General features: G+C 42.1%; 2 protein-coding genes across 8 annotated transcripts in view; one reads left to right on the top strand and one right to left on the bottom strand.

Annotated features, from left to right (window-relative positions):
- The window catches only part of LOC5512779 (neogenin), a 46,438-nt gene that overhangs the window by 18,918 nt on the left and 2,978 nt on the right, over window positions 1-24,542 (top strand). For 2 of the 6 annotated variants that reach the window (XM_032382234.2, XM_032382233.2), the window contains exons 18-19: window positions 23,132-23,325; window positions 24,336-24,488. In XM_032382234.2, coding sequence (XP_032238125.2) covers window positions 23,132-23,325; window positions 24,336-24,488 — 347 coding nt within the window. Of the gene's footprint in view, window positions 1-906; window positions 1,101-1,878; window positions 2,032-2,843; window positions 2,976-5,034; window positions 6,349-23,131; window positions 23,326-24,335; window positions 24,489-24,542 lie in introns of those variants that run through there. The other 4 variants (XM_048725526.1, XM_048725527.1, XM_048725528.1 and 1 more) reach the window with 4 other exon arrangements.
- On the bottom strand, window positions 6,773-12,722 carry LOC125561345 (methanethiol oxidase-like). Of its 2 annotated transcripts, none has more exons than XM_048725535.1 (9): window positions 12,163-12,722; window positions 11,386-11,571; window positions 10,824-10,944; window positions 10,000-10,182; window positions 9,277-9,455; window positions 9,021-9,099; window positions 8,148-8,269; window positions 7,220-7,431; window positions 6,773-7,012 (listed from the first exon to the last, which is right to left on the bottom strand). In XM_048725535.1, the coding sequence occupies exons 1-9, from the start codon at window positions 12,280-12,282 to the stop codon at window positions 6,850-6,852; spliced, it is 1,365 nt and encodes a 454-aa protein (XP_048581492.1). In that variant the 5' UTR covers window positions 12,283-12,722; the 3' UTR covers window positions 6,773-6,849. The 2 variants fall into 2 exon arrangements, with proteins under 2 accessions (XP_048581492.1, XP_048581493.1); XM_048725536.1 differs by having other exon boundaries at window positions 7,280-7,431.

Raw genomic sequence — 24,542 nt, 5'->3', positions numbered from 1 at the left:
GTCACTCACAAGCTTTTAAAATGTACCCGATAACCAAACTCGTTGTATTCACTCGTAGGCTCCATGTACCCGATAACCAAACTCGTTGTATTCACTCGTAGGCTCCAAGTACCCGATAACCAAACTCATTGTTTTCACTCGTAGGCTCCAAGTACCCGATAACCAAACTCGTTGTATTCACTCGTAGGCTCCAAGTACCCGATAACCAAACTCGTTGTATTCACTCGTAGGCTCCAAGTACCCGATAACCAAACTCGTTGTATTCACTCTTGGCTCCAAGTGCCCGATAACCAAACTTGTTGTATTCACTCGTAGGCTCCAAGTACCCGATAACCAAACTCATTGTATTCACTCTTGGCTCCAAGTACCCGATAACCAAACTTGTTGTATTCACTCTTTTTATTCACTCGTAGGCTCCAAGTACCCGATAACCAAACTCGTTGTATTCACTCTTGGCTCCAAGTACCCGATAACCAAACTTGTTGTATTCACTCTTTGTATTCACTCGTAGGCTCCAAGTACCCGATAACCAAACTTGTTGTATTCACTCGTAGGCTCCAAGTACCCGATAACCAAACTTTTTGTATTCACTCGTAGGCTCCAAGTACCCGATAACCAAACTTGTTGTATTCACTCTTTGTATTCACTCGTAGGCTCCAAGTACCCGATAACCAAACTCGTTGTATTCACTCTTTGTATTCACTCGTAGGCTCCAAGTACCCGATAACCAAACTCGTTGTATTCACTCTTGGCTCCAAGTACCCGATAACCAAACTCGTTGTATTCACTCGTAGGCTCCAAGTACCCGATAACCAAACTTGTTGTATTCACTCTTTGTATTCACTCGTAGGCTCCAAGTACCCGATAACCAAACTTGTTGTATTCACTCTTTGTATTCACTCGTAGGCTCCAAGTACCCAATGACCAGCACGCCAATGCGGCATAATAGTGCTCAGTTCCCACGCAGCGGCTCATTAGACAACTCTACCGAACCGCTGATCTCCTTGCCACCACAGAGATCCCAGTCTTATGACCTGGATCACCAGCAGCCAATCAGACCGCCGATACCCACATTCCAAGACAACGGACCGCATTATAAGGTAACCAGGGATGGACTTGTGGGATTTGCTGACAATAAAGCTTATTCCTCCCCATAACCCAGTCACTAATTGATTTTACAACTCAATCAAATGCCCAAGTCCCGAGGGGCGGATCTAGGGGTGGGCTGAGCGCCCCCCCCCCCCCCCCCCCCTCCCTCTATTATCATATATTTGCCTCAAAAATAACAAGAAATATAAGGAAATCCACGCAAGAACAATGAATCTACCCCCTTTCTTGAAACCCTTGCTTCGGTCTCCCCTTTATGGGACTCCTCCCCTGGTCCCACTTATAAACTGACCTTACCTGATTCTGGTTTCTAATAAGTGCTGTTATTTAAACCCTCACCTCAACCGTAAATAAGCTAACAGCTACTTTATTGCTACTGCCAGTGATCTTAATGTAAAAGCTCACCAACTCCATAACCTAATTACCGACTAATTCTAAATTGACCTTAATCAAAAGCTTACCCTTCCTATAAACTAACATAACCAGTCACTTACCGACAGGGGTGACCTCGATATAAAACTTGCATCACCAAATCCGTCACCTAGTTGACGATAAAGGATATAGGCTGATGCTGACGAAAAAATGAAGCAAACTATAAGACACATTACGAGAAATATGATTGTCTAGTGTTCACAAAATTAAACAGAGACAAAGCTATAGTTCTGACACCAGGTCAGAAAATTCAAGTAACTGGTTCAAGAAAACTGAGTTTTAAGTAAAATAAAACAATCTAACAAAGGGGGGAAGCTAAGCCACAACATCTACACTCAGGTCCCACAAGTGACGTCATCAGCGCCCAAAGACGACATCCAACTCCCTCCTGTGGGGTATAACAGACCCGCCATGCCCCGATCTCCTAACGGAGTACGGTCACCGCCACCAACTTACAACGAAGTGTACAGTCCTAAACAGCAGAGAGACGCAGTAAGTCGCTCATTTTCCTTTGTCTTTTCGTGTTTCAACTCATTTTCCTCTCGTCTTGACAATTTGAAAGAAATTTGGAATTTGTAATAGCAGAACAATCTGCCAACGTGTCGCAAGCACTAGACACCATAATTGTGCGCATTCGGGAATTACAATATTTTAGGCGGGAAAACATTTACGCGCCTAAGCGGTCATCCGGAAACTACTTTGATATGCTGTAACTAAAGATTTTCTTTCCTAATATGATGTTTAGTGCTTACGATGAGTTTTCCGTAGGTTTTCTCATCACATCCATTTCTCTTTTACATGTTCTACCTTCTTATATTTTTCTGATTTCAATTCAACTTGACCCCGTTGTTCTTAGACAACCTTTCATCTCTCGTCCATCACCCTCTGTTTCAGCTCGTTGCACTTGCACACTTCATCGCTGCTTAACAAGCCCGCTTTCTCCCATTTCCACGTGCTTTATTGTTTGCTTTCTCGCATAAGCAGGCATAAGTGTGTATCAAGTAACATCCTAGGATTTGGCGATTTAACATTTGGATGTTCTTGTTCAATTCATTTGACAGAGCTGAGAATGAATTCGAATGAGCCATGTCACTCAAAATCTAATCCAAAGAGTAAGAACAATATGCTAGAAATTTTGAAATGCCTTTGCCTTTATTATTCAATGGGGCCTTTTTTTTACAATAGCTTGTCCATGTAAATGCCTGCTATAGACTCTACTTCCAGCCGACGTCTTGTACTGCGCGGCTGGTGATCGAGCCCACCCCTGTTAGGGTTGATACTTACTTTTACACCTCTCCCCTCAGGGTGAAGTTGTCGCCGATCTAGACAAAGAATTAGCTGGCCTTGAAGGGCTCATGAAAGACTTGAATGAAATAACGGGCAATGATTATCTTTCTTAACCTCGTCCATCTGTAATCTACATACCTCGAAATGAGGTGAGACATTTGCGCATGCGCGACATACCGCTGAGCTACTTATCGCATGCTCGCCGCCTGTTTTATAAGCCATGTTTGCATGTCATAAGAAAAACCGTGCTTGCATGGCATAAGGAAAGCTATCTTTGCATGACGTAAAAAAATCCTTGCACCCTAAGTGACATCACTTGCTTCTGGTTGCTGTCATTATACCAAGCGTACGCACGTCTCTCTTTCCACAAGTAAAACCCAGACGAATAAACGTTCCCCTTAGCTATGAGGGTCGAGCCTTTTTGCTCTTTATAAACCATTCTTAAACTCTTTTTAAACCATTCGTAAACTCTTTTTAAACCATACTTTATAAACCATTCTTAAACTCTTTTTAAACCATACTTTATAAACCATTCTTGAACTCTTTATAAACCATACTTAAACTCTTTTTAAACCATACTTTATAAACCATTCGTAAACTCTTTATAAACCATTTTTAAACTCTTTATGAACCATACTTTATAAACCATACTTTGCACTTCTTTAGCAATGAAAACGTTTGGACATGAACCTCTTCTGGTCTCTTATAAACCACATTTGAACTCTTTCTAGAATAAACCATACGTTCACCTTTGATGTTAAGACCTTTATATAACCTTAAAACCCGCTAAACGGTTTCGTTAGGTATCTTATAAACCACACTTTAATTCTTACAAGAAAAAAAACATACGTTTGTTCATCATTGGCGATAAGTCCTTGGCACTTCTGTAAATCACACTAAACTCCTTCTTTAGGTATCTTCTAAACTACTTGAGCCCTCTTATGCTTTTGTAATTTGGCGAGAAAATCTTTAACCTTACTCGCACTCCCTTAAATCCTGCTTAACTGTAATCTATTGTTAGTTTGTTTGCTTAGTTGTTTGGTTTCTTGTTTGTATGTCTATTCGTTTGCTTATTTGTCTTGTTTGTTTGTTCATTTGTAACGATTGTTGTAGCTGAAGTATTTGGAATAAAGATTAAAGTGATAATTACGGCCTTGTCCCAAGAAAAAGGCGTCATATAAAATTAAACTAACAATTTAACAGTAAACCCCAGTGGTCCATGGCTTATGAAAAAAGCAGTTAAAACGTACCCCAAAAAATACGATCTTGCACTCAAGCAGTTTTAAATTGATCTGAAAAATACCTTACTGCCGTTTCTAATATTCTGCGAACTCTCGCCGACATTTCTAACAATTGGCTTCTGACCTCTGTCATTCAAAGTCCTTGAAGCAGATTTATTGCCAGCACTGAAATGGCTTTAAATCCCGTCACCTCACTGCAAGCAAATGTAATTACGTTTGTTTGAGTGAAAGAAGCCAGAAGACGGTTCGGCGGTTGGAAATTGTTGACCAGAGTTCGCAAAATATTTAAAGTTGCAGTAAAGTAAGGGATAGAAGTGCAGCACGGGTTACCATGGCAACCTAAAAAAGTTAACCAATAAGGATACGAATAAAGGTGCTAATTCTCAACTACATTTTCTTTCAAAAGCCGTATCTATAACTCCAAAACTGAAAGAAATCTCTCTGAAAAGAAGATTGGCAATCTTGAAAGCTTGGTTGCCATGGTAGCGCTTGTAGGAAACTTGTGTATTGGTCTAAAAAATCTTTTCGAGACTCGGGAGGGCAAAAACAGTTTACCGTAATTACCCTAATTACCGTAATTACCCTAATTACCGTAAAAGGTCTAATAAGCCCCCTGGATTTTTTTCTGGTCTCTTAGAGTGGGGGGGGGGGGGGGGGAGGGGGGGTATTGGATAGAGATTGTTGTTTCAAAATCCCGTTTACGCGTTTTAGACACTAGGTATTTTTGGCCCTTTCCTTTTCTCTACATTAAATAATTGCATTAAGTTTCCTTCTTAAATGTGAAAATAACCAAGAATCGCTTGTTCTATTGGACATCTGTTGCGTTTACTTTGTATGCTTAGGGTAAGGGAGGGGGAAGGGGCAAAATAGACCTTTTTGCTTTCATGGTAGTTGTGAGCCGCGCCTTTATCCCCATGTCTGATAGATCTCTTAGGTACATACTAATAAAACATTTTTGTCAACTCAGAGCCCAGGCTACCGCGTGTAGCTTTGCCTTCGTGAACCGCCAGAAGACTGGAAATGAGCGTAATACAACAAGATGCACAGAAGTTCCAGATTAGATAATTCTTAGAAAAAGGGTTGCACCATAAGAGATTGCCCTTAGAGAGCGATGCTAGTAATAGAGTTGTCTGCTTTATCAGGCACCGATCATTTAATCAGACGGGGTATTACTGATTTTTTTTTTCCAACTCTATATTTTGTTCACGGGACCCCACTGACTTTTAAGCAAAGGTTTGCTTTTTGTTTATTTCCCAGAGAGGTAACATTCTCGGTATTTCCTCAAATATAGATAGAATGGTCCTTCTCCTGACACTAGATCAAATTATCAATCAGTGGTTGTGCAGTGATTGAGAAACGTGAGCTTAAGGAGGAATGGGTACGAGGTCTTGGTTCTTGAAGGTAAAGCAGCTTTTTTCTATGCGAATCGCTGGAATAAATTATTAGAACTTAGTGATGGGAGATGTTTGTTTAGTGCAAGAGCATCTTTTCGTCAAGGTATATGTAAAAATCTTAAAATAGTCCATATTTTTAACTTTGGCAAACATAATTGTAAACAAGAAATAGATTTAATATATTTTTATCATACCTGTTTGCATGTGTGAAAACGATTTTTAGAGGAAAAGCATCAGATTACTTGTAAATAATTAGAATTACTTGAGATTTCGGTTATTATTATTGTTCATAGGCACAAATTATGTTTATTAGGGGTTCTATTTGGTTTTTATTTTTGTTTGAAATTGGTAATGATGTTTACCCTTATATCATTCAAGGGACATATTTTGAGCAGTAAATTATACAATATTGAGAAGAGGTTTCAAGCTTTGGTATTGTGATTATATTTTCAGTAGAGCGTATCTTTTGATTAATCAAGTTTATTTTATGTTCGAAGCTTTGTTAGTCAGAGGTATCGAGAGATAGCTTAGAAAGGAATCACTCTTAGCCTGCGTGCAGCCAGAAATAGTTCCATTATTAATCATGAAACTATTTCCGGCTGGACGCAGGCTAGGAATCTCTTAGACAGGGAATTCTTAGACAGGGAAATTTCTGAGACAGGGAATCTCTGAGACAGGAAATGTCTAATATGTTTAAAATGCCACCAATTCATGGCAGTTAAAGTTTAATTTTAATTTGAAACCTCTTAGTTTTAAACATCGCTTTTGTTAGCTGGTTCAAGAGGGTGTTCCAATCTACTCGTAAAAATAAACATAAAGTAGATTAGAAAAAAATGCTTTTTAGCATTTGTGAGTTCAAATCAGCGCATAGAATACTTGCGAAATAATTGTTTTGTTTGTTTGTTTGTTTGTTTGTTTGTTTTTTGCTTGGCGGCAGACAAGGCTCTTTCTATGTGCTGGGGACCCGCTAATAATAACCTTGTAGGAATAGCTACTTTAAAGTGCAGAAATCCACGATTAGAGTTTTCTAAGGCATTCCGCACCGCATACCGCATCCACACAAGCCCTATTTAACCACGTACCTTGAGAGCTTGAAAGACAGCGATCTTGAAGTGGGGGGGAGGTGTTGGGAGAATGTCAATGGTTCCATGTAAAATGGGGGTCCATCAACCCTCCGTAGATTTCTATATGTTCTTAATTCCACCTCTGAGTTTACAATTTTTGACTCAGCGTAAAACCGTAAGCTCCCGAGACCAAGAGAAGAGACATTTATGATCTACAAAAAGGACCTGTTTTTTACCCAATATTCTATTCCCACGCTTTTTAAAAAGCTATTCATATAAAAGTTTCTTATCTAGTCCATTATCCAGTTTGTTGCGTTATCGTGTCTAGAGCCAAATGTCCGAGGAGCAGTCACCCCCAGGATAACGGACCTCGTGGGCCAGGGTGGGACCATCCGGTTCCTCGCCAAAGTCCACCAAGAAGTCTTTGTTGAGCATCATACCACCGTTTACATGGTCCACATCGACCACGAGCAGCATAGCGCCTTTTCTGTAAATAGACACGATAGTTAGGGGGTAATAAAATAAGTTTGGTTTATATGGCAACGGCAATGATGATTATGATTGTTGTCATTATCATCACCACCATCATCATTACTCTCATCGTCGTCATCACCACCACAACCACCATAATCGTCGTTGTTGCTGTTATTGTTGTTATTATTACAACCGTATTAGCGAGAAGGTCCCTACATACTTAACTAACTCCGGGTAAAACTGTTTGTCCCAATTGCTGTATAGTGAGGTAGTGACATACAGCCGCTTGCCGTCCAGGCTGAGTTGAATCATCTGCGGTCCTCCCTCCACCTTCTTTCCCTTCACGTAACACTCCATGGGCGCCTCTTGCAGGTCGTCATCAGGAATCATCTTCACGGCGCTGTTACGCGTCATGCTGCCACCAATGAAAAGCTGACGACAATAAAAGTCGATATCAGCTTTTTTTTTATAATCTACAGGATCACGGGTGGCCCAGTGTGTTAGCGCGTCAGCGTATGGGGCCTCTCACTTCAGCTGAAACGGGTTCGATTCCCGGTTGAGACATGGATGGTATCTTTCTGTTTCTCGGCCTTATATTAGAGCTTGTGTTTCTCAATTCTCAAGGAATTGACGTTCTTAATATATAATAGGATTTAAAATGTGAAGGGCTTAGAACATGGTTTGTATAAGTGCTATATAAATGCTATATTTATTTATTTTTTATTTTTTATTTTTACATGTAACCACTGAGTCCTAATATGGGGCCGCTAAGCAGGGGAGTTAAAAGGAGAAGATTGAAAATGATGTGCTGAGACAGAATGTCTCGAGAATGTCTCTGTAATGTAATGTAGCCATGATATGAGCACCCGAGAGAAAAAAAGATAGGAAGCAGGCGCGCACACAGGGCCAAAAAGTGGGTCTTTCCTTACTATGCTTTTTGCATATGATACCTATGAACCCCCCCCCCCCCCCCCCCCTCGGCCAATCCTGGGTACGCGGCCTGGGAAGGCCTAAAGCAACTTGGAGAAGGACCGTGGAGAAGGAGAGGGAATAGGGGGGTGGCGGACATGGAAGGGGGTGCGGCTAAAAGCAACCTCTTTCGAATTTCCACTCAAGACTAATTAAAACAATGACAGAAAACACCTCACCCTTCCAGTTAGCTTAGGGTTCCTGGGATCTGTGATGTCGTACTGTCTCAGATCTCCCTGAAGCCAGTTACTGAAGTACAGGTACTTGTCATCCAGAGAGATCAAGATATCCGTGATAAGACCTGGGAACAGGGAGGTTATACTTCAATTCACAAGCTCTTGTTTCTTGTGACTATCATAAATTTTAATGTCTTATTTCATTAAGGTTTCCATATGATCGAACTCAAGAACACACGATCGCAGCTGATTTGACCGTACGATCGCAGCTTATTTGACCGTACTATCGCAACCAATCGCAAAGTGGTTTCTATATGATCACACTGTGTGCGATTGAGCGCACTCAATCGCACACGCACTTAATCGCACACGGTCGCACAGCGGCGTAGCCAGGATTTTTAGCATGAGGGAGCCCAAAAGGCCCTTTTAGGGCATTTTCTCCTGTATTTTAGATAATGTCTCATACATCTGCTGTATTTTTGGCTGCTTGAAGGGGGGCCCGGGCCCCCTGGGCCACCCCCTGGCTACGCCCCTGTCGCAGGATGAGTTTCTATATGATGGTATCTGCGATCGTACGCGACCGAATGCGATCATATGGAAACAAACCTTTAAAGGCGCTAAATCATCATTTGCGCATCGATTATAGGCATTGAACTTTCCATTTAGCCATGTTCCATTTCAGCCATGATAAGGATTTAATTCTTTGTGAACTGCAAACATTTCAGGTGAATGACCAAGTGAACGACAAATATTTGTGTTGGCCTCTTACGCTAGGACCTTGCTCTCCTGTTGGAGCAGATGTTTAGTAAATCGTGGCCCACGAAAAACCGAATAGCAAGCCCCTTTAAAAGTAGTTTCCTCTCGTATGCATCTTACCAGGCATTTCCGGTAGGACCCAGCCCTCTACTTTCTTGGGCGGCACAGTGATAACGGTTTCGTGGCTCCAAGAGTTGTCCTAAATCAAACACAAATCAATAAACTGTTTCAATAAAGCTTTCTCATCCACCACAGATCAAGTAACATGTTAGAGGCTCTTGCATGGAAAAATGAAAAATGGGACATATATATTATACTGTCACAAAAGAACGGCACGCTTTTGCGCCTCCACACGTTTTGACTGCTATCCTCCTACCGGGGTTTTGAAGAACCTGACGATAGTTGAGCTGAGGGCACAGCCAGTAAATCCCTGTGGTTGACTGGGGTCGTGCAGGAATCTGATCTCCAAGGGAATAGTACCGAATCCCAAATCCATGGTTTGGACTTTCTCGTGTGTGGTCCAGTCCCAAACGTGAACGTGGGAGCCGAACTTGTCTACAAATAGAAAAATAGCCATGGCGGGTTTAATAATTCATTTGTCTTGTATCTACTCTCCTCCTTTCATTTTGACCCGTCCCAGATGTTTGTACTCCTTACTAGGTCTTACAGATAGAGGTCCTTCACTGAAGTATCCTGCCCCGCGCGTTCAAACATTCTTCAACTCCTCTCTTACCATCCGATGTTATAACTGACTTCAAGTTACCCTCCAGAAAAAGCCTAGAACCATCCTGCGCTCGCGCTAAACCCCAACTGAAAGCCCCCCCCCCTCCATCTGCACCATAACTCCCTCATACTTACTCGAAGTTAGATCTTCCAGATAAAATTCCCGACTGAAAGCCCCCCCCCCTCCATCTGCAGCCTAACTCTCTCATACTTACTCGAAGTTAGATCTTCCAGATAAAATCCCCGACTGAAAGCCCCCCCCCCCTCCATCTGCACCCTAACTCCCTCATACTTACTCGAAGTTAGATCTTCCAGATAAAATCCCCGAATGAAAGCCCCCCCCCCTCCATCTGCACCCTAACTCTCTCATACTTACTCGAAGTTAGATCTTCCAGATAAAATCCCCGAATGAAAGCCTCCGGGTCGCCCCACTCGGTGCTCATGAGGACGTTATGTCGAGGCTGGTACCAAAAGTCGTAACCCATAGGTACACCGACATTATCCCTCTCCCACTGACCCTTTACATGGAACGTCTCGCCGTCCAGGAGAATGAACCCACCTAAAAGATAAGAGGAAAAAATAAAATACTTGGTTTATCAGGGGCGGACCCAAGGGTTTTTTAGAGAGGAGATTGCAGAGAGATTTTCTAGGTTGGATTCTTAGGTTTGCAAAACAATCAAACAAGAACAAAAAAAAAAAAAAACGGGAAGGTGATTTAATATTTGTGAAATTATATGTTCCTCACACAGAGGTGACCAGGGGGGGATGCTATCCCCGCAGTCCTACCCATAGATCCTCCGCAATTGTTGCTATTTTGTTGTTGATATTGTTATTTTCGTTGTTGTGCCTACTGTTGCTCGCCTGTTGCAGGGTCAGGCTAGTCACTTGCAACCACTCCTTTGTTATTGTTTATCATTGAAAGTACAGAGGTTAATTCGTAAGAAAACAATCTACGAATGAAGTCTGATACGTGATTGACAATATTTGATTGAAAATATCTTGGTTACTCGCTTGAATAAGCCGATGGATTCGACATCGAGTGAGAGCAAAAAATGGCGGCGCGATAGGCCGTCTTTAAAGCAGTGTTTCTGCAGTTGATGTCACAATTTTTCTTCTCACATACTATATAAGACAGCGGGGTGTAGCGGTGCCAGCAAGGCTGCTGGTATTGACGCTGTTCACAGGGGACTTATTGCTAACCTCTGGCTTTGCCGTCTGCTGTCCCGAGTGTACTGATCATCACCTCACCGCTACCCAGGCAGTGAGTTGCATGAACGTTTGCGGCCCCGGTCTTGGCAAATACTTCCTCTGGTTCAACAATCTTAGAATGAAACGCACGAGTGAGAGAGTGGACGGAGGGAACGGGCGGAAATGAATTACAGGATTGGCGGAGAAGATCAATAAGTGAAAATAACAAATGAGGGCGTAGGGCTCATGCAGAGAAAAACGTTCACGGAACTGGAAACGGAACGGTAAGACGAAAACAGTACTGATCACGGAACGGTAAGACGAAAATGGCACCAATTTTCATGTTTTAAAAGCTACTCACGAGCAATTGTCAATATGACACTATAAATCACGCGACATTTCATCTTTTTTAAATATCCAGAAGATTACAATTATGAGTGTGTGTTTGAGTGAGTAAATACTGATTCTGAAGATGATACCACGGCAAACCTTCCCCAATAATGGACCAGCGTTTCCCGGTATTCGACATGACAAATAAAAATCTCATTTACCATATTTGGAGTAAGACACTCACTCTATGAATTCTGGGAGCACGTGGGTTTGTGGACACGTCGATGACGTAAACACGTGATGAAATGAGGCCGGGCATGATCAGTCGGTTTCGGCTCTTGCTAGGGTCTCCATAGCAACTACTGCACGCGTTCCAGCCGGTATGGTGCAATTCATCTCCGATGTACGGCATGGGAAGCCTGTGGATCACCTAAGGATGATGTGATGATGACGACAGAGACACCGGAATTCAAAGGGGAAATACAAAACCTTTTTATTAGAACTATTGAGGGTCAAGGCTTCAAGGGAAGCGCACTTCAAGCTAAATCAATCAATCTTGTTTTGAAAACTGTCGTTTCTTTTTAGCTCACTCGGTCAATTCCTTATAAGGACATTACATACCATTTAGAAGTTCGCTTCAATGATGTTTTCGCTTTTTTTGTCGCCCCACAACTGTGTACGTCGCGAATTTCGACATAAACTTGCCGGAATTCGTGATTTTGCAGGCCGCCATTTTGAAATAGGCCCAGACCCTAGCGTTTTAGAACATCATAGGTATCCCGCGCGCTTTTGGACCATTTAGAAAAACGACTGCCATTGGTTGATATAGGAACCAGAAAGGGCTTGACCCTGGGTTTAGTAAAAACGAAGTAGAGAATTCAACTTGAAACAAAAACACAACAGACGGTCAATAGTTAAAAAGTTCATTTCCAGTGTATTTATGTGAAACATCTAAGATAATGGTAAAATGCTGGTGATATGACGTATGTGCAGCTGATGGTTCATGAATCCTTGTGGCTACCTGACTGTATGTTGGCGAGGTGGGGTCCACGTCAACAGTGGCGAGGTAGTCCGGTTTGTTGATAGGTGTGTTGTTATGGATACACGGCAGGTACACGATCTGTTCACGTGGCCCACTCATGGCGGCTATGGGCGTGGCATATCCAGGTCCACATTTGCAGTGCCCTGTTAAACCATGGGTAGGGTCACCTTCTGGTGCGTTTGTCACGCAATTCAATTGGTTCGTATGTGGATCTCTGTCCGTCCGTCTGTCCCTTCATCTATCTGACTTTCATTGTTTATCTGTCTGTCCGTCAGCAAATATTACAATAATAAAAGTCTGTTTATTGCTGAGTGACATGAGTCCCCTTGTAGCTTAAGATTTCAGGGTCAGACAAAAACCAGCGTGAACTTTACACACACAAGATCACTCAGACTTTTTCTCCTCTAGTTGCAGCACGTCGGTTGGAATTTGATTGTGTACGTTTGAGAAAATGAGTTTATAATAAGGTGAGTTAGATTTATATTTTTAGAGATGTTTTAAGAGATCTTGTCTAAGGCGCTCCGAGCTTCCAAAATTTCGATCTAGTGTCTATCTGTTCGTCTGTCTGCCTGCCCCCCCCCCCCCCCCCGTTTCTCCTTGCGTCCGTCTGACTTGTGTCTGTCTGTCTGTCTGTCCGTCTGCCTGTCTTTCTTTTCGTCTTTTCATCCGCTTTGCTTTAAGTTGCGGTTCAGAGTCCCCCCTTTCTAGGAGTCCCCCTTTAAGTGGTTAAATAGTTTCGGAGCCCAACCTTTTCCCTTTACCCCGTTAGAGTTAGAGCGCTCCCTTAGTGCCGCGATTGTTGTGAGATCTTTATAAGAATAGAGACTATTTATTTTCGTCTTTTGCTTTGTTACAATTTACATTATGTTCAGTGGGCTCAGTGAAGCGAACATGACGAAATCACGAAATATTTTCACCAGTTCCCTGTTATTTTTCAATATCTTTGCAACATTTCTAAGCGCGTCACAAAGCAAGGCGCATGTGAGCATTCAAACGAGGTAGAAAAACACTCGAAAAACAACCACATTCCACAGTCCTCCCAGGCGATATTGTAAAATTGGAATGAAATGGAATGAGGACGGAATCGCTTGAGGTGTTAAAGTACTCTATTTACAATGTAGAGAGAAAGAAGAAAATTAACCAGAATCTTTTAAAGGATCGTATATTTAATTTGCCAGATTTTAAAGCTCCAAATCCCAAAGAATTATTTCTGTATCAGGTGAAGGATACGACATCCTGACCTTGCCATGTGCTATGGTGCAAATAGTTTTTGCCGAGTCATTGCAAAGTTGTTGTTCCTTGTTGTATAGCAGGTAATCGTTGGTTCCTGTGCAATTGTCCGTACATCAAAAAGCTAATCCTATACCTCCCGCGTGAAGCAAAACTCGACATTACCCGCTTCCTGTTCCATATTAAAAATCCTTTCAAGGGGGGATTTAACTTAGATACAATATCAGTAATATGGTTCGATTGTAATATATTGCCCCATAATATTGCCCCATAATCTAATCCTGCTCAAAATTGAGTTGTCGTTCAGATGAGTCGCAGAACCAATTGGAAATGCTGTTAAAGAGCCTGTTTACTCTTTATAAAAGTGGGGAATTATTGCTCTCGAAATCACGGCTTAGCTATCTCTCTCTATATATATATGGGTGCCTCAAATAGGGATTGCTATTATCAAAATCATTATTACATAGCATTTACGAGTAACAAAAACAATCCATCAAAGCTACCAAATCTAAGCACCAGAAAAAAAACAATCATATGAAGACAATAGTCAAATGAAGCGAATAGGCGACATTACTAAAAAGAGCAACCGTTGGAACCGGAGGAACTAATGCAACCAGCATATTTTGAGTGAGGGGCGAAGGGGGATATAGGGATAGTGATGTCATACGAGGATTACGATTTATTTTCGAAAAATCTGTTTATTTTATTTATAACGGTAAAGATATAAAATATATCGAATAAGTCAACGCGAAAGCAACGGACTACTTGAAATAAGTCCTTTTCTTTACGATTTATCCTAACCGAAAATGCGGCATCTAAGCGAGCAAATACAATTACAGATACAAATATACAACAGCACCAGCTTAGTAGCCTCTGGACTCGTCACGCTCGTGTTAGCCCCATCAAACACCACATAGCGAATCCAGGACGACTGAGAGTTTACAAACACGTAGAAATTGTTAAATAGGGTGATACGTTCGTGAGCGCTTGTTTTACAGTATGTTTTTTGTTACTTATCCGGAACTTTCATCGGAAATTTTTGACAAATTGCATATGACAGTGTCCAATGTGCGTGAAATAACGTAGCACATTTGAGTGGTCAATGATGAGCCTTTACCTTCTAAAAAGTATTATGGCAAACTACCAGTCCGTTAACAATATTATTATTTAAGGATTAAAGCCGCATTGTCACCAGTTTACTTCAGGAGGTCCGACGGAAACCTCAACCGTTAAAAGACAAAAGAATCTATTAGAATCCGAGATATTTAACAGGTCAACCGCTCTAAATTATCAATCACATCCTTAAAGAAACTTCCAATAGACACACTGCTTTCAATATTTTGAAATATTTTTCGCGTTTTCCGTTAAAAATCATCGGATATTGTTAGGTAATCGACCGGAAGTAAACTGGTGACAATGCGGCTATAAGAATAAATCTTAATTCTTATATAACACTCCTTCCCCTATACCCCCCTTAACGGTTCCGCCGGTTCTGCTTTTTAGTAATGCCGATGAATAGGCAAATCGAGGCAATTGTGCCTCAGTTGCGATCCACAGAAAAAAGAAGTAATCATGTCTCTATAAAAATCTTCTCATTATTTGCCATATTGCCCCTGTCATGAATGCTTATCACAAATTATTGTCATTTTGCTAACTGAAAGTTTGTTTTGGCCTACAACTCTTTGATTTGATGTTTTAACGCTTCATCGCCTCGAAATGCCTCTGAAAACTTACCATGCATTTATCTTTCCATACGATATACGTTAGAGTACAACAAGACTAGAGAGATCCGATTCACAAAGCTTATCGACTTTAGAATTATATAAAATTGGTACAGCTCTTTCAATATGTGACTATAAGTTTATAACAACTTTGCCATAAGGTCCTGCCGTATAACTATAATGAACTTTAGTTGCAAAGATTATGATCTATAACAAGAATAATCTTACTCACCTTTACTCATAATATCGGGGTTTCTCTGCGCGGAAGAGGTTTATTTACGAGGCCCTGGTAAGCGCGACCGTGTATGAAAGCGTGCGATCCCTGCTAAGTCATGAAGGTATAACGAGATAGCAACTTTGCATTTCATGGGCGACTCAGCCGAAGCAGTCTGCATTTTTGGTGAACAATGGAAGCAATTTTAATTACAATGCGCCATTGTCTTCTGTGTTATGGTCTACGAACTCGTTATCAACAATTATTCTACAAACTTCCCGGTGGAATCTTCAAAGACTTGGGAAGACAAAGAGGTCCAAGGGAAGAATTTTGTATTATTCAAACTCGACGGCCTCTTTTCAATTGGTGTTACGGTCTGGAGATATTGAGCAAAACCCCGGCCCAACGAAAAGTGGACAAATGAAGCATGGCATCGGAAGTAAACAAAGAACAACTGGGAATATACATAAGGTTCCCGCAAGCCTTAAATGCGATAATTGTGAAAAGACTATTAGGAAAAACCAGAAGAGCGTCGCCTGTGAGGTTTGTTTTGGTCAACAACACATAAAATGCATTGAACTGAACGTTAAATGCGTAAATGCAACATGGACATGTCCTAAATGCACCCTTTCTGTCCTCCCTTTCTACAACATTGCATCTATCGATACGTCATTTGAAGAGATGGACAGCAATTCAGCTTATGACTCCACTCAACTCATCTCTGAGACTCTGAAGGAACACTCTAACAATCTCAGTATAATGCATTTTAATACCCAGAGCATGCTTTCATCCTTCAATGAATTTCAAGTTCTAGTTTCACAGCTCCCAATGGATATCATCACAATGAGCGAAACTTGGCTCAAGGACAACTCCGCCCTCCTGGATTACGCTGCTTTGCCTGGTTACACAGCTCTATTTCGAAACCGCGAGAGCACACGCGGCGGTGGCGTTGGAGCCTACATTAGCGAGTCAATTCAATATAAACGTAGGAAGGACATTGAGAAACTTCAACCTGACATGGAGCATTTATGGATCGAAGTTCAAGGGCATAATAAGCATAGCAAAGCGTTGATTGGTGTCATCTATAGATCAGAACGCGTTGGACTGTGTCCAGCTGACTGGCTGGATGCTTTTGAATCATTGCTGGCCCACCTTACTATCTCTTGGGATGGATTACTTTACGTGACTTGGCGACACAAACGTCGACTTATTGCCGCCCTTATGCAAATATGCACAGAAGTAGCAATCCATTCTTGACGCTGTCAGATGTTATCAACAAGTAACAAAACCGACTCGTATTACACGCATCTCAACAACTCTCATTGATCATATTATTACTAATAGGCAGAATTGCATAAATGCCACTGATGTAATTCCTGGGTGGTCAATAAGTGATCATGAAGGCATATTTGCATGCGTTAATGTGCGAATACCTCGGTATCAACCACGACACAAATGGATTAGATTGGAGAAAAATCTCGATGCAAATGAGTTTGTTAAGGACTGTGCTACTTTACCTCTGTCTGTTATTTACGGTCTAGATTCACCGGACGACATGGTGCAGGGATTTAACACCCTTTTTACCGAGTGCATCGAAAGACATGCTCCCCTTAGGAGGATAAAGGTCACACGCCCCCCTGCTCCTTGGATGGACTGCGATGAAATACGGGAACTGCAAGCGAAGCGCGACAAATTGATGCGTGAAGCCCATACTAAGAACACAGTTGATTCCTGGGTTGCCTTTAGATCAATACGCAACAGGATTAAATCTGTAATAAATAAGTCTAAACGGGCATTCATAACTAACGCACTCTCTTCCAAACGACCTAAAGACGTGTGGAGAGTTATACATCGTATTCTCAACCCCAGTCCCAAACCTCTTCAAGCGGACCCAGACAAACTGAATAGGTTCTTTGTTACAACCAATGAAAGGACATTAGGCACTAAGGCTGACGATCGATCAGGCCTTATTGAACTTGTTAACAACTTTGTTGGGGATCCATTGCCCTCCCGTCCACCTTTCAAATTACGATGTGTTTCTAAACAAGAAGTTGAACAGGAAATTAACAAGCTACGCTCTGATACGTCAACTGGCGTGGACCAGATACCAGTGAAATTTGAAAAGCTGGCTAAGGAACATATCTCTGGTCCTATCACACACATAATTAACAAATGCATCTTGACATCAAATTTTCCTAAACTTTGGAAGATAGCAAGAATTTCTCCAATTCCAAAAGTTAATGAGCCTCTCTGTGATGCCGATCACCGTCCCGTGTCTATTCTACCAACACTATCTAAACTCATGGAACGCTTAGTTCTCCATCAGCTTGTTACACACATAAATGGTGAAGCTCTTCTCTGTCCAACCATATCAGGATTCCGCAAAGGCCATTCGACATCTAGTGTTTTGTTAGGAATCCGTGACGCCCTCTTACGTGCGTGTAGTAGGGGAGAGGTAACGCTTATGGTTTGTGCAGATTACAGTAAAGCGTTTGATACTGTTCAGTTTAAGTCTGTCCTTATGAAGATGCACTGTCTGGGCTTCTCAAAGGAGTTTCTACTATGGATGGTCAATTACCTTACGGATCGAAAACAGATGGTGCAAATAGATGACAGAAAGTCAGACATGGAAACAGTGGAATTCGGAGTCCCTCAGGGTTCTATCCTTGGTCCGGTTATCTTTAATCTCTATGTTGCGGATCTCCAGTCTGAACTACAGTGTGACTGTTTTCAGTACGCGGACGATACCACTTTTTACATCCACTCAAAGCCCAGTGATTTGGATACATCAGCAGCTCAAATAAACAAAATCATGGCAAACCTGAAGGACTATTCCAAGACCAGTAATTTGGCTCTGAATCCTTCCAAAACAAACTGGATGCTTATCTCTACGCCTCAAATGGCACGTTATCATAACTTAGAAGATCGGAATCTTGCTATTGTCTGTGGAGATTCTGTGCTAGAAAGAATTTCATGCACCAAGCTATTGGGTGTCCATGTGGATCAACATCTCTCCTGGAAAACACACGTAGACTCTTTGTTAAGCTCATCATATGGGACTTTATCTATGCTACGTCGACTAAAAAATCTGGCACCCTTCCATGTAAGGAAACATCTAGCAGAGAGTTTAGTCCTCTCAAAACTTAATTACGCCTGCATGGTATTCCATCCTCTGCCTGCATATCAGGAAAAGCGACTTCAACGCCTGCAGAATTCCTGTGCTGGATTCGTAATCAAGAAATTTGCTGGGTTGGAAGACGTCATTAAATTAAACTGGCTTCCAGTTAAAGAGAACGTGAAATTTAATATATTAAAACTTGCTCACAAATCTTTATACAATAATAGCTTTCCTGAATATTTAAGACTAAGTGTTCGCAATGATACTGGATATAACTTGAGGTCATCAGCTGCTCCTGTTTTCTCAATTCCTAGAGAATCTGGAACTTTCCAACACTCAGCTGCCACTCTTTTTAATAAACTTCCACCATCGCTTAGGAACACTTCGGACTACAATGCTTTTTGTAGGAACATTAAGAAGGACTTAAGACAGTCACTTTGAATACACGTTTAATCGACATTTTATATACATATTCTTAAATTGCATATAGATATTATAACTTAGAACTTACTATATTAGAATTTTTATCAGTAGTGTATATTGTTAATTGTAAGTATCTTACAGAAGAAGAGCCTCTTAATTGTTGGAATCTGTAATAAACCATTATTATTATTATTATTATTATTATTATTATTATCATGTCACTAAACAAATGATTGACAGGTGACGCGCTCACACAATATCCCACCCGGACCGATATATCAATATAAGCTGTTATAGGTTCTTAATTTTAAAGAAATTATAAAAACTTTCAAAATTAAGAAATAAAAAAACGATACCACAAGAATGAGAAATGTGTACATATACTTTCTTGTTTTATACTAGTCTGCTTGCAGGCGGTACTTGGTGTCATCATTGCGGAAAACCCGCAGGGCGTCCGTTTTTGCGCTCGCCACCAGGAACAACGCAGCTTAAAATACAAGATGGCGCCCGATCACCGAACGGAGAGGGTTTTCCGCGATAATAACACCGAGTACCGCCTGCTAGCAGGCTAGTTTTATACTGAATCAATGACACTATCACTATTAAGAGCAACTAAGCACTAGTTTTGTATAAAAACCGGTTTCCATCACGAATAGTCATTTATGATAACGAAATGTTTGCAAGGTCAAAGTGGTGGTGACAGGGATAAAAAATCCGTGTGCATTTACCCAAAATAACTGAACTACTTCAAATAACGTTAATTTTTATCCTAATCGTGTAGAAATATATATCTCTAGTAATCTATAGTGGTATAAATTCCTTTTTTTCTAAAGTACATATTTTTTTCGTGATTTTCATGATTTGGGAGCTCTGTGGTTTTTCATACAAGCCTTGTATGGGAAATTCAAGCCCGTTTTTAGGGTTGCCTGCTCCGACTTTTTCTTAGACTTTTAGAATGTTATAGAGGGGTATTTTCTGTGCAAGAAACCGTTAAAAAAACCTTGTGTTGCAATTAGTCCGATGTTGCGCCCCTTTTTGACGGCAAGCGCCGCCTTGTGCAACGAGTCCATCGGCTGCGAGACAGGCTGTATACAGGCTACCCGGTTTGCTTTTTTCGGAAATAGGGATTTCGTGTTATTGGGATTCCTGTGGCACCCCGGGAAAGATGAAGACGCTGGGTGAAGCGCTTCGCTCGCCTCCTGGTCCACTTTACTTGGGTCGCTAGTGTTCACTCCGAGCGCCTGTGTACAAGCTAATACATCAAAGCATATGGACTACTCCACTAGTACATAAATATACCCAGAGGAAGTCTAGGGGTGAATATATATACTCTTTAGATTGATATTAACTATCTATAAAACACAGACTACAATACCTTCGCATAACCAGTGTTACCATGAACCCTGCCCTGCTTAGCCAGTGTTACCTGGACCTTGCCCTGGATAACCAGTGTTGCCTGGACCTTGCCCTGGATAACCAGTGTTACTTGGACCTTGCCCTGGATATACAGTGTTACCTGGACCTTGCCCTGGTTAGCCAGTGTTACCTGGACCTTGCCCTGGTTAGCCAGTGTTACCTGGATAACCAGTGTTACCTGGACCTTGCCCTGGTTAGCCAGTGTTACCTGGATCTTGCCCTGGATAACCAGTGTTACCTGGACCTTGCTCTGGTTAGCCAGTGTTACCTGGATCTTGCCCTGGATAACCAGTGTTACCTGGACCTTGCCCTGGTTAGCCAGTGTTACCTGGACCTTGCCCTGGACAACCAGTGTTACCTGGACCTTGCCCTGGTTAGCCAGTGTTACCTGAACCCTGCCCTGGACAACCAGTGTTACCTGGACCTTGCCCTGGACAACCAGTGTTACCTGGACCTTGCCCTGGATAACCAGTGTTACCTGGATCTTGCCCTGGATAACCAGTGTTACCTGGATCTTGCCCTGGATAACCAGTGTTACCTGGACCTTGCCCTGGATGACCAGTGTTACCTGGACCTTGCCCTGGATAACCAGTGTTACCTGGACCTTGCCCTGGTTAGCCAGTGTTACCTGGATAACCAGTGTTACCTGGACCTTGCCCTGGTAAGCCAGTGTTACCTGGATCTTGCCCTGGATAACCAGTGTTACCTGGACCTTGCTCTGGTTAGCCAGTGTTACCTGGATCTTGCCCTGGATAACCAGTGTTACCTGGACCTTGCCCTGGTTAGCCAGTGTTACCTGGATCTTGCCCTGGATAACCAGTGTTGCCTGGACCTTGCCCTGGTTAGCCAGTGTTACCTGGACCTTGCCCTGGACAACCAGTGTTACCTGGACCTTGCCCTGGTTAGCCAGTGTTACCTGAACCCTGCCCTGGACAACCAGTGTTACCTGGACCTTGCCCTGGACAACCAGTGTTACCTGGACCTTGCCCTGGATAACCAGTGTTACCTGGATCTTGCCCTGGATAACCAGTGTTACCTGGATCTTGCCCTGGATAACCAGTGTTACCTGGACCTTGCCCTGGATGACCAGTGTTACCTGGACCTTGCCCTGGATAACCAGTGTTACCTGGACCTTGCCCTGGTTAGCCAGGGTTACCTGGATAACCAGTGTTACCTGGACCTTGCCCTGGATAACCAGTGTTACCTGGACCTTGCCATGGATAACCAGTGTTACTTTGGACCCTGCCCCGGTTAACAAGTAATAAATCGCAAATATGATGCTTCTAACTTTAAAGAGGCCCGTGAGTCAGTGAATTTCTACTGATCAATGAACGTTGAGAGAAAAAGAGTAATGCTCGGCAATTCTTATGTTTACTAGTAGTGTTTACTAGAGATCAGGGCCTGGTTCCTAGAAAGCAGGCTATGGCTAACCTAGTGACACGTATGGCTATTGGGACATTTGATTGGATAAGAACGATTGACTATTGGGACATTTGATTGGATAAGAACGTTTTTTTTTTACCCTTGTTTAACCTGCTTTCTAGGAACCGGGTCCAGGAGGACCGCGTACGGGATTAACAATTGGGATTGGCAACCATCGATGACTAATATCGTTGCTTATCCAAAAGTCATCTTAAGTTTCCGATGCAGTTAAGTGACCACCAAGAACAACTGCGCCCTACGATGCATATTCTTTTGAGTAATAAAATCCACTGATAGCTACTCGGGTTGGCGCCAAATTCTTGGTATGGTGACCGCCAGCAAAAATATAACAGGTTTTTTTCAACGGGGGTTGAGTTAGGGGAAGGGGGTCTGACGCCATGAGTGTAAGAATTGTGCGAATGCCTTCGGTCTTGTTTCGCAAAAAACGTACGTATCGCTATCCTTATAAAAAATAACATTCTACTGGTAATATACTTGTAAGGAATTTAAATCCCCGGAGTAACAGCGCCGGTGCACTTGTAAAATAGGTAGCGTCACTAGCTCGAGGAATGCACAGTGTAATTGTAGTATGCTGCACGATGCTATGCCATTATTGCCTTTAATTCGAAGTCAACCAGGCGAGCCTGTACCAGAAACAATGCCGAGATTGTGTTTATAGAGTTTTACTGTTATGGTTACCTAGGTTTGCAAGGGACAATTTGCCAGAGGAGGGCTCAACTTAGCACAGCATGTTTATAGTGGTACTGTAAATAACTCAATAGCTCTAAGCTCAAGAAAAAGAGACAGCGAATAGAGCAGATGATTATCTCTGTAACCTGAACATTTCTTGAAAACACTGTCAACTTGGGGTAACTCCACAATACTCGTAGGCCGACAAAAGAACGACACACCTCAGTTCCTATAGAAAAAAAGCAGTAAATACAACAAGAACTATGTAAATAGGACCTACAGTATAGATCTTCACTCTTAACATGGTTCATTGGTCTACATAGTGTGCTTTCTGCATTTCGTTTTCATTTCTTATTATTTTCCTTCTTTCTGTTTCTCTTTCTTCCGTCACTCACAAGCTTTTAAAATGTACCCGATAACTAAACTCGTTGTATTCACTCGTAGGCTCCATGTACCCGATAACCAAACTCGTTGTATTCACTCGTAGGCTCCAAGTACCCGATAACCAAACTCATTGTATTCACTCGTAGGCTCTAAGTACCCGATAACCAAACTCGTTGTATTCACTCGTAGGCTCCAAGTACCCGATAACCAAACTCGTTGTATTCACTCGTAGGCTCCAAGTACCCGATAACCAAACTCGTTGTATTCACTCTTGGCTCCAAGTACCCGATAACCAAACTTGTTGTATTCACTCTTCGTATTCACTCGTAGGCTCCAAGTACCCGATAACCAGCACGCCAATGCGGCATAATAGTGCTCAGTTCCCACGCAGCGGCTCATTAGACAACTCTACCGAACCGCTGATCTCCTCGCCACCACAGAGATCCCAGTCTTATGACCTGGATCACCAGCAGCCAATCAGACCGCCGATACCCACATTCCAAGACAACGGACCGCATTATAAGGTAACCAGGGATGGACTTGTGGGATTTGCTGACAATAAAGCTTATTCCTCCCCATAAAGCCGCATTGTCACTAGTTTACTTCCGGAGGTCCGTCGGAAACCTCAACCGTTAAAAGACAAAATAATCTATTAGAATCCGAGATATTTAACAGGCCATCCGCTCTAAATTATCGATCACATCCTCGAAGAAACTTCCAATAGACACACTGCTTTCAATATTTTGAAATATTATTCCCTTTTTCCATTAAAAATCATCGGAGATTGCTACGTAATCGACCGGAAGTAAACTGGTGACAATGCGGCTTTAACCCAGTCACTAATTGATTTTACAACTCAATCAAATGCCCAAGTCCCGAGGGGCGGATCTAGGGGTGGGCTGAGCGCCCCCCCCCCCTCCCTCTATTATCATATATTTGCCTCAAAAATAACAAGAAATATAAGGAAATCCACGCAAGAACAATGAATCTACCCCCTTTCTTGAAACCCTTGCTTCGGTCTCCCCTTTATGGGACTCCTCCCCTGGTCCCACTTATAAACTGACCTTACCTGATTCTGATTTCTAATAAGTGCTGTTATTTAAACCCTTACCTCAACCGTAAATAAGCTAACAGCTACTTTATTGCTACTGCCAGTGATCTTAATGTAAAAGCTCACCAACTCCATAACCCAATTACCGACTAATTCTAAATTGACCTTAATCAAAAGCTTATAAACTAACATAACGAGTCACTTACCGACAGGGGTGACCTCGATATAAAACTTGCATCACCAAATCCGTCACCTAGTTGACGATAAAGGATATAGGCTGATGCTGATGAAAAAATGAAGCAAACTATAAGACACATTACGAGAAATATGATTGTCTAGTGTTCACAAAATTAAACAGAGACAAAGCTATAGTTCTGACACCAGGTCAGAAAATTCAAGTAACTGGTTCAAGAAAACTGAGTTTTAAGTAAAATAAAACAATCTAACAAAGGGGGGAAGTTAAGCCACAACATCTACACTCAGATCCCACAAGTGACGTCATCAGCGCCCAAAGACGACATCCAACTCCCTCCTGTGGGGTATAACAGACCCGCCATGCCCCGATCTCCTAACGGAGTACGGTCACCGCCACCAACTTACAACGAAGTGTACAGTCCTAAACAGCAGAGAGACGCAGTAAGTCGCTCATTTTCCTTTGTCTTTTCGTGTTTTAACTCATTTTCCTCTCGT

Source organism: Nematostella vectensis, chromosome 3 (assembly GCF_932526225.1).
Source record: "Nematostella vectensis chromosome 3, jaNemVect1.1, whole genome shotgun sequence".
In the NCBI taxonomy this organism is placed as follows: domain Eukaryota; kingdom Metazoa; phylum Cnidaria; class Anthozoa; order Actiniaria; family Edwardsiidae; genus Nematostella; species Nematostella vectensis.
This window is presented reverse-complemented; position numbering and strand designations above follow the sequence as displayed.